This window comes from Gekko japonicus, unplaced genomic scaffold (assembly GCF_001447785.1).
Source record: "Gekko japonicus isolate JY-2015 unplaced genomic scaffold, Gekko_japonicus_V1.1 scaffold896, whole genome shotgun sequence".
Classification (NCBI taxonomy): domain Eukaryota; kingdom Metazoa; phylum Chordata; class Lepidosauria; order Squamata; family Gekkonidae; genus Gekko; species Gekko japonicus.
In genome coordinates, this window is record NW_015162504.1 from 661187 (window position 1) to 671549 (window position 10363).

Below are 10363 nucleotides of genomic sequence, written 5' to 3' on the forward strand. Positions count from 1 at the left end.
GAATGAGGGCCGGAAGCGGGGCGGCCGGAAGCAGGGGGCAGGGCTTCGTCATGTGCCCCGCCCCCCGTACCTCACCTGGGGGAACTGCGATCCTCCGCGATCCCCCCGAAATGACCTCTGCTTGCCCTCTGTCTCTTTCTGGTGTTGGGCTTTCTCTATTACTCAGCTTGGAAACTGCATCTTCTCTGATGGGAGGATTCAAGCCTTCAGTGGGCTGACGGGCAATGAAAACAAAGAGCAGGAGTCCTGGTCTCCCTAATGAGTGAGTATATATTTAGCAAAAGCTATTGTGTGCCACCACTATTCCATCACCGCTTCCTCCATCACCGCACTTTTACCACTGCTTGAGCGGGTATCATCGGGGGGTGCGAGGTGTTCCTGGTGGATGACAGTGCTGCTGGATGTATATTACTGTTCTGGTATAAATAATTCCGGAACCCCGTCTTGTAATTCACGATTTAAGTGACCTTTGAAGCACCGATATTTTAGTGTACCGTATTGTACTGTATTGTTTTATACTGTTTTTGTTGTTTTAACCTTGGCATTTATGCCTCTTTGTAAGCCGCCCTGAGCCTTTGGGGAGGGTGGGATATAAATCCAAAAATAAATAATTAATAAATAAATAAAATAAAGGGGGATGATCATGCCTCTCTCCCCCATCCCGTGGCTGGGATCCAAATTGCATCTCCCCTCCCCCGCCGCTGTTTATAGAAATGAAAGACCTGGCCATTCCTCTGTGTCTCCTTGAACTGAAGTACTAGAGAGGCTGCCGTAGAAATTGACTAGATTGGATCCTCCCCCTTCCCCCTCCTGCCTCCTCCCAATGAAGGAGGTTCCAGGGGAACCTTTCACACTACCAAAAAAAATCCCATTTCCAAACAGAGGCGGAAGCAGAAGGGAAATGAGGTTCCACACAGCCGTTGCTGTCTAGCACTATATCCCCCTTAGAAATCTGGCACTGTCTGCTCCCAAGAGCAAGATACTACCAGAGGCCGTGGTCACACACACACATTAAATAATCCACTTTCAATCCACTTTTGGTGCACTTTCCAACTGGATTTTACTGTGTGAACTGGCAAAATCCAGTTGGAAAGTGGATTGAAAGTGGATTATTGAGTGTGTGTGACTGCAGCCATAGTAAATCTTTCCGAAAGTCCCATTCTATTTACTTTATTTTTTCCCCCCTTGTTCTATTGCTTCTACTTTTTTCCAGGCTGGCTTCTTCTCTCCCAGCACGATGGTTAATGAATGAATGGTTAATTTTCAAATCTTACACAGCAGGGGGAACTTTTCTTCTTCTTTTTTGGCATTGTGTAGCAACTCCAAATCACAGGCCATTTTTATTTTTATTTTTTTGGATTTCATTGTTTATCATCCTCATCACCTGATTGCAAAATAATAGAAAAACCAGTGACTTGGGCTTGCCGCAATGTCGGTTCTCCAGCGCACACAGATCATTATTCATAAGGGCCAGCCGGCAGAAGAGAGCAAGTAACCAATTAGACAGGAGGGAGAAGGATTTTAAAGGGACAGAAGCCCTGGGAAGCCTCAAGGGCACTTTGACTCTCCCCAAGGGTCAGGCTGGTGCTGTAATTGCATTTTAAGTGATGGGGGGGGGATCGCCACAAATCAAGTCTTTACAGACACTGAAAACAGTGGAATGTCGCAACTTGGCCACAACGTCATCAGGACTGATGATTAAACAAAATAAGTGAATGAACTGTGGCAATTCTAGACTAAACAGCTAGTGTGGAGCCAGCCCACTCAGCTGTTTTGTGTGTGCATGTCTGGAGAATGGGCATTCTCCTTTTCCTCCTTGCTGATGCCAACTTAAACACGCAGATTGACACTGGCCGTTCTCCATCTTTGCCGCAGAAGAGCATTGCCTGCCCTTGGGGCTCTGTTTGAGTGGGGCCTCTCTCACAACGGATATGTGCATGTGTGTCTGCAGTTCTCTCAGAAGTGTACGAAACAGTTGAATTCAACTGTAGGCTTTATACGCAGAGCTGCCTGGATGCTGCATTTCTACAGAAGCATTGATCTAGGGTTGCCGGCTTGGGTTAGGAAATACCTGGAGATTTTAGGGGTAGGACCCTGAACAGGGTGTGGTCTGGGGAGGGGAGGGGCTTCAGTGGGCCATAGAGCCACAGCGTTCACCTTCCTTCCAGGTGAACTGACCTCGTTTGCCTGGAGATCAGTTGTAGTCCCAGGAGGTCTCCAGCCACCACCTGGAGGCTGACAACCCTACATGAACTGTTTACACAACACTGCATGATGCAGTCTGTCTTGAGTCTCAACCAGAAAGGCGGAGGAGGAGGAGGAGGAGGAGGGGAGGAGGAGGAGGAGGAGATTGGATTTATACCCCGCCCTTCACTCAGAGTCTCAGAGCAGCTTACAAACTCCTTTCCCTTCCCCTCCCCACAACAGACACCCTGTGAGGTAGGTAGGGCTGAGAGAGCTCTTTCCAGAGCTATCCTTGAGAGGACAACTCTGACAGAACTATGGCTTGCCCAAGGTCATCCAGCAGCTGCAAGTGGAGGAGTGGGGAATCAAACCTGGTTCTCCCAGATTAGAGTCCGCACACTTAACCACTACACCAAACTGGCTTATAAAGCAATAAGTGGCTATTAAATTCAGACTCTTAAAAAAAAACCCAGCTTTCAGTTTTTAATAACGCAAGTTTCTAGCCCTTATGTTTACAAATGTGTATAACTTTCCCTTATTTTGTTCTGATCCTGCAAGTCACGAAGTAATCACACAAGACAGATACCGTGTAAAGACTACTTTTCTAGTTCAGACCAAAGAGCAGTCTATTCCATCATCCTATCAATGGCCAGCCATGCTTTTGAGGCATTACTTTCTTTCTGAAAGAAAATACATTGAACATATAGAATATTCGAACATATAGAATATTCGAACATATAGACTATTCGAAATATTCTCAAAGAAAATACATTTAACATATAGAATAGTCGAACATATAGAATATTCGAAAATACATTGTCAAAAGTCAGAGGAGTTGGTGAATAATATTTCCAGTGGACCATAGTGTCCCGTGTAGTGACTTACCCATCCCAGTGTCCAGAAGGAAGAGAACAAATTGGGCAAATGATTGATTTTGGCCAAATTAATTGTGCAAAAATAAGTGATTTGCTTACTTTGACCTGAATCTTGTCAGCTTTATTTATTTACTTCATGTATTTCTCCAGGATGGAAAGCCAAAGTGGCTTATCTCATTCTCTTCTCCATTTTATCGTCACAACAACCTTGTGAGGGTTGTTAGGCTGAGAGGGAGTAAACTGGCCCAAGGTCATCCAGAGGGTTTCTATGGCAGGGTGGGGATTCAAATCTGGGTCTCCCAGATCCTAGTGAGATGCTGTAACCACTACACCACACTGGCTTTCTCATTTTTCTTGTTTAAAAAATTGGGTTCCCTTGCCATAGGATTTTGTTTTTGTTTCCTTTTATCACAGAGGGGTTTTTGTTGTTGTTGTTTTTTTAACCCAGCTAATAGGTGGCTCAAATCATGGAACATCTATTATTATGAACTGGAAGAAATTATGCCCCACAAATGTCCAAACTTTTATAGCAGAACAGTCTTATGTCTAAATGCCCAGTCGCGATAGCATTTATCCCGTGAAAAAGGTATTTTGCACACCCGAATGTCTTTCATCACATTTAATAGATACGAAAGTCAAACACCTGGCCAAGTCTCCCCCCAAACCCTCATTTGCACTGTATATACAGAGATTTTGCAAAAGTCATTCAAAAGCACACACAACCTGCACCCTATAACTCAGTGCATTCACTTTCCAGTTGGTGATTCCCATAGGTTCCCCCCGCACACTTTGGAATGGCTTCAGCATATGGGCTTTTAGAAAAAAATCTGCTTTTAATAAAGGAAATGTTTTCCACCTGTGCTTCCATAATTCTTGCAGAGAAAAATGATGGCTTATTTTAAATTTAAAAAATGGTTCATGATTAGAAGAGACATTTTCATTCATTAGAATAATAAAGAACAAAAAAGGGACACACAAAGATCTACAACTTTGGCAACTTGTTCATTGGCCCATGGCTGAAATGGGGGAAATCTCAAGCAGACAAATCTCAACTCTGGAAAAAATAGGAACACCCCGCCAGTGTTCTCTCTAAGCAGAGTTAGTGTGAGCTAGCTCACAGTTTTTTAGCCTTCGGCTCACGAATTTTTGTCTTAGCTCAGAAAGGATGGCTTCAGAGCAAGCTAATTTATGCAGTAGCCAAATTGCTCGCTCCCAACTTTAATGCCGGTAGCTCACAAAGTAGAATTTTTGCTCACAGGACTCCACACCTTAGAGGGAGCATTGCCGCTGTTGCTATGAGCAATTCACGGTCAACTACCTCACTTAAAACTGCAGCATGGATTTGCCCTAGGGTTGCCTACTCTAGGTTGCGAAATACCTGGCGATTTGAGGGGGTGGATCCTAAAAAGGGGCAGGGTTTGGAGAGGGGAGGGACCTAAGCATGGTGCAGTACCCTAGATATCACCCTCCAAAGCAACTGTTTTCTCCAGGGGAACAGATCTCTGTAGTCTGGAGATATGTTCTAATAACCGGAGATCTCCAGGTCCCACCTGGAGGTTGGCAGCCCTAATTTGCCATTTGATTCTATAAAGGCTGGATGAGTGTTCTGCATTTGACAGGATCAAGCCAGTAGGTATAGCTGCCTGTTACAACAATCACTCATGACACATTTTTTAATTCTTCTTATTCATCAACAACATCTTTTGAGGTGCTGATGACTTTTGACGTGTTTCCTGGTCCCCAAACTGCTACAAGCCCCACATCTACACAGAAGTGTTGTGAAGGGCTAATTCCAGAATCATCAATGAGTGTAGTTGTCAAATGGTGTTTCAAGGAATCATGGGATTCTCAATGGAAGATCTCTAATGTCATATAAATGTCCCTGTAAGGTTGCTTTCCCACATGATCTGAACTGGTTGTAGGGTTGCCAGGTAAAAATCTCTTCTGCCATAGAGTTTTTGCCAGAATACCAGAGCGACACCTGAACATCACCAGTGTGATGATGTCACTTTCTGTGCATACCAGAAGTGATGTTGCCACATCCCTGTCAGCCTTGCCTGGGTCTTTCTCTCTCTTCTGGAAAGTCCTCCCACTGGCCAGCTGATAGGTTGCAGAGGATGGGGCCTGGTGGAGAGGAACCCCCACCTCCACCGGGGGAACTGGCAACTCTATCTGGTTGAACTGATATGCTCTACAGTGTGTAGATATGACGGGCATTTTCTAAGGTATATACAGAGTTTACACAGAGTGACGCCCCACACACAAACTGAGACCCATGTCATTTGAATCCCAAGATCCTTTGGCCTTCAGATGCCAGAGGTATAGGAAATGCATCTAGTTTTATTTTAAAAGCAGGGTCTTTGGCTCAAGGTAGACAGTCCCCTTATGTGCATTCAAGATGAATGAGGCAACTGCCTGATTACTCCAAGAGAACATGAATCAAGACTCCTTTGTTTGAACCTCAAGAGTACCTCATACCTTTCTGCCATAAATACCATAAAGTGTTTGCAGTACAACGCTTGAAAACTACTTTACAATGTAGTTCTCAGATGATTCAATCATAAACCCAGCAGAGGCCCTTACCAGCTAGGGACTCTTTCCTTTTTAATGCCGAATTCCTTCCTCATTTATCCCACTGCACCTTCTGGTCCTGTGTTGGGCAACCCCTCACCTATCTCATTTCTCTGGCCAGGTTTGATCTGGATTAGCCATGTGGGAGGAACAAAATTTGGGATTAATTAGAATCTGGCATTTTAACCCACAAAAACCTAACACAATAACACATTAGGATTGGTTTATATACAAATTGTCAGGGGTCATTTCCTGCGGGAGTGCACAGGAGTGGAGCTCTGGCAGTAATGAGCCCAGGGGGCGGGCACATGCAACAAGTCCCACCCCCTGCTCCCAGCAGCCCTCAGTCGGGCCATGAGGAGCAAGAAGCAGCCAGGTAAGTTGCAGAGTCCCCCCCCCCCAGCCCACCTTCAGGTACAAGCTCTCCCTCCTCTGTGAGGGCAGATCTGCATTCCACCCCCCAAATAGCTAGCGATCCAAAACATTCCAGTGGAGCCTGAGTGGTGGGTGTTGCCTGCTGACACACTTCCAGTTATGTCAGGGGGTGTGGCATATGCAAATAAGTTATGCTAATGAGCTCCTGAACCTCTTTTTCCACTAAATGACCCCTGCAAATTGTACTATTCCAATTGCTCTCTGTCTGTCTTTTTACCCTTGCTTTTAACTAAAGGTTTCCATCTTTTTAAAGCTGTTTTTATTGTTTGCTTCTAGCCTGAAGACTGTTTTGAGTAGCTATCATTTTAGGCTGCTCAGTTTTTTATGCTGTTTTAATGTCCTGGCCTGTTTTAAACAGCTTGTTTTATTTTATCATTTTAATTATGAGCTGCCTTGAGCTGGTCTCTGGAGAGACAATACACAAATTTTCTAAATAAATAAGCCTCCTCAAGGAACTCACCTGGCACATAGACATAGATCTCCTTCCCCTCCACCTCCACATCTTCCTCTTGAGAATGATTGTAGTAACAAACATATAATCCGGTGTGAGTGGCGGACGCCTTTCCTACTTCAAGCAAAGTCACAAACAGGCCGCTGTTGTTCTCTTCGCTTCTGATATCTATTGTGTCGTTTCCATCGGATATTGGATGTTGCCAACTCAGTTCATTGTCTCCAGAGCATTTCAGGGTGAAGGGGGAATTCAGCTGCACAACCATTTCATCTTTGTTTGGAAAAATAGTGGGAAGCAAAGACTGTCCAGAAGCTAGCCAGAGCCCTGTGAAGACAAAAGTGAGACTTGTTACCTCATAATTTGTGAGGGAGGGGAAGATGATATTCAGCTAATTTTAACAGTAGGTAATATTTAGTGTAGAGGCCATAGTTCTGCAGTAGGTGGAGCATGGAGCATACATTTTTCATGTTGAATGCCACATTCTCAATCCACAGTATCTCTGGCTAAGAGAAATCGGGTAGCAGAGGTGGCAAACCTAGCTGTAAGCCATGACATGTAGGTTAAAGGCCCTCTGCCAGATATGACTGACTCATTAAATGAGGGCATTCCGTTCAACATTCAGCCATATTATTTCTTTGATTTTTAAAAAATTATAAATAAAATAACATGACTAGTGAAATCCCACCAAATGGTGGGAATGTGTATGTGGGGATGTGAGTCCTGCCCTGAGCAAAACTCTTCATATATGGGGCATAAATGACCCATGTTCTTCTCATACATGGAAAGTCACAGGTAACCAAGCCACATGCTATTTACTCCCTCTGTTTTTTGGCGCCTCCAACCCAACACCAACAAAGCTTATGGAACTCCAGCTGGTTCTTGCACTGGGGTTGGTTTGGGGGTCTGAATACAGCCTGCTGGTCGGGGCAGAGTGGTCATTCAAGTTCCTGGGAACATTCCTGGTGAACTGCCGTCATGGAGGGGCCTCCGGCAGCCAAGGTCAATAGATTCTTACATAATTACATTAAATACACCATCTGTTTCTATTGGTCTTTTCAAGTTGAAAGTCATTGCATTTTCCACGTATGCTGAAATCAGTGAAGCTAAGGATGCAATCCTAGATGTGCTTCCTTGGAAATAAGTCCCACTGAACCAGCTCCTAAGTAAGCATGCACAGAATTGGATTTTAACCATTTTGGATTACGTATTCTAAGGACAGGTTACATGCTGCAGAATCCGAAGTCTGGCCAACATATTTTAAAGTGGAAATGTTACCTGCCAGGAGATATCCCAGGATCAGGAAAGTCCTTCGAGAAGAACCCATCGTGATGATGAACTGAAATCAGAATAAGAAATAATAGAAAAGACATAGTTAATGTCTCTATAGAAAATGACTATTTACAGTGCAGATTACCATTTTGGAAATACACTCTACTTCTACCAGTTAGACTTGCTGTTTCAAGAGGGTACCAGCACAGTATTTTTCAGGAACAAATCTGGTTTTAGTTCTAATTAGGTATAACAAATGTTCTTAATAACGCGCAGCACAGCACAACCCATACACATTTATTCAGAAGGAAGTTTTGGTGGATTCAGCGGAACCTGCTCCCTAATCAAGGGGTCCTCATCTCATCAATCCTGTCTGCACTTCTGGAATTTTGAGGACAGGGAGTGAGCACCACCTCAAAGAGGCTGTTGTGGGGGCTTGAGCCAATCACAAAGTAGCTGCCATGGAATGTTGGGGGCTCTTTTTGTAGAAAAAGCCCAGCAGGAACTCATTAGCATAACAGGCCACACCCAACATCAGAAACTCATTAACATATTAGGCCATGCCCCTGCCAGCACAGCTCATTAGCACATTAGGCCACACCCCCATGTTACCAGAAGTGTGCTCATCCAGCCACACCCACCTTTTGCTTCTTATTCTGTTTATCTTGTTTGTGGTCAACCAGGGCTCTTTTTGTAGCAGGAACTCCTTTGCATGTTAGGCCATACACCCCTAACGTAGCCAATCCTAATGAGTTTCTGCTGTTGGGTGTGACCTATTATGCTAATGAGTTCCTGCTGGGCGTGGCCAACTCGGGAGCCAGCCGGAACTCCATTCCTGTGCGTTCCTGCCCCAAAATAGCCCTGGTTGGGGCCAATCACAACATGCTGGGAGGTTACAAGCCAATGGAGGCAGCTGCTTCTGACTGGGTGCTCCTAAAGACACATGGATGGTGTCTTCTGGGTTCTTCTGAAGCACTTCCAGCCCAGTAGGGTTGACAGCATCCAGGTGGTTGCTGGAGAGATCCTGGGATTATCAGTCGTCTCCAGGTGACAGAGATCAGTTCACCTACAGGGGGAAATAGCTGCTTTGGAAGGTGGACTCTATGACTTTACACCCCATTGAGGTCCCTCTCCTCCCCAAGCCCCATTCTCCTTAGGTTCTACTCCCAAAATCTCCAGGAATTTCCCAACCCAGAGCTGGCAGCCCTACTGCCCAATGAGATAGAGAAGTATCAGGACTGGTTATAAGACCACTACATCCTTTGAACTTTGCTGTGAATGTTCTCTTTGACCTCCAACCCAAACCCCAAATGATTATCCTGACACCCTTGGTTCTGAAATTCAGGGCTTTGAAAAATATGTTCAGTCGACTATGGGGAACGGCAGTCTTTCATATTCACTGTTTTAGCCAAGGTCTTGAAGACTAGTTACATGCAGTTCTATGGAACGCCAATATGGGGGGGGGAGGAAGAGCAGAAACGGACACTACTATCTTGATTGTCTCATTCTAATCACAATATTTAGTCTGACTGCTGTGTTCATCTCGCTATGTTCTTCTTTAAATCCCTCTGTTACAACTAAAATTATTATCCTTATGTTGAAGGAATTTCTTAGGAAAACATTTGAGAAGAAATTCGAGTCTTGCTCTGACTCAGTTTGGTTCGATAAGGAGTGCCCAGAAAAAAGGGGGGAGGTGCATGGGTTCAATCCCTGCACCTTTACTTACAAGTAAAACCTACTAGATGTAATGGGATTTACTTCTATACTTCTAAGTAAATGCGCACAGCAGTAGGATGTCTATTACACTGTTGACTGCAGGAGAAAAAACAACAATCATAATTTGCTACTTTTGTTAAGACTGCATTTTTTGCTAGTGACTTTAAAATGTATATGTTTCCTGAAACTGTCGTGCTGAACATAAGAAGCAATGCTAGCCTGGGCTCATATTCATCTCTTCTTTCATTTCCTTTCTTCTTTCATTTCCTTAGGCCTATGAAGAGTAATGTATTATCACCCCCACTGCATCTTTTGCAGAACTAGTCACCATAAATCAACACCTAATCTCCCAAGGATAACTACAACCAATAACCTTTTCTCTATGTGCCAGGTGTAATTTGCAGTCCATGGTAATCAAACTGCCCTTCTGTTCATATCCAAAAACCAAGCCCTTAACATCTCCTTTTCAGCAAAGTTCCCTTAGAAGATAGTGGGGGGGTCTATGGCTCAGACACATAGAGTACACAGGTTGGATCCAATGTTCCCTCTAATCCAAGTTAGTGTGAGCTAGCTCACAGTTCTTTAGCCTTCGGCTCACACATTTTTGTCTTAGTTCAGGAAGGATGGCTCCAGAGCAAACTAATCTATGCAGTAGCCAAATCGCTCGCTCACAACTTTAATGCCAGCAGCTCACAAAGTAGAATTTTTGTTCACAAGACTCCACAGCTTAGAGGGAGCATTGGTTGGATCTGGGATCACACCACCACTCTGTGAGTCATAACACAGTCAGATGTGAGTTGTGGGTTCTCCTCAATTCCTGTGCAGACTGCACCCAATTTGGGTCAGGACTGCAGTGTGCATA

At 44.4% G+C, this 10363-nt stretch overlaps 1 protein-coding gene across 1 annotated transcript in view; it reads right to left on the bottom strand.

Annotated features, from left to right (window-relative positions):
* Positions 1 to 7848, bottom strand: part of PDGFRA (platelet derived growth factor receptor alpha) — a 52376-nt gene extending 44528 nt beyond the window's left edge. The window contains exons 1-2 of the mRNA XM_015406118.1: positions 7792 to 7848; positions 6526 to 6840 (exon numbers count right to left, since the gene is read on the bottom strand). Coding sequence (XP_015261604.1) covers positions 6526 to 6840; positions 7792 to 7840 — 364 coding nt within the window. The 5' untranslated portion in view covers positions 7841 to 7848. The remainder of the gene's footprint in view (positions 1 to 6525; positions 6841 to 7791) is intronic.
* Positions 7849 to 10363: the final 2515 nt, after the last annotated feature.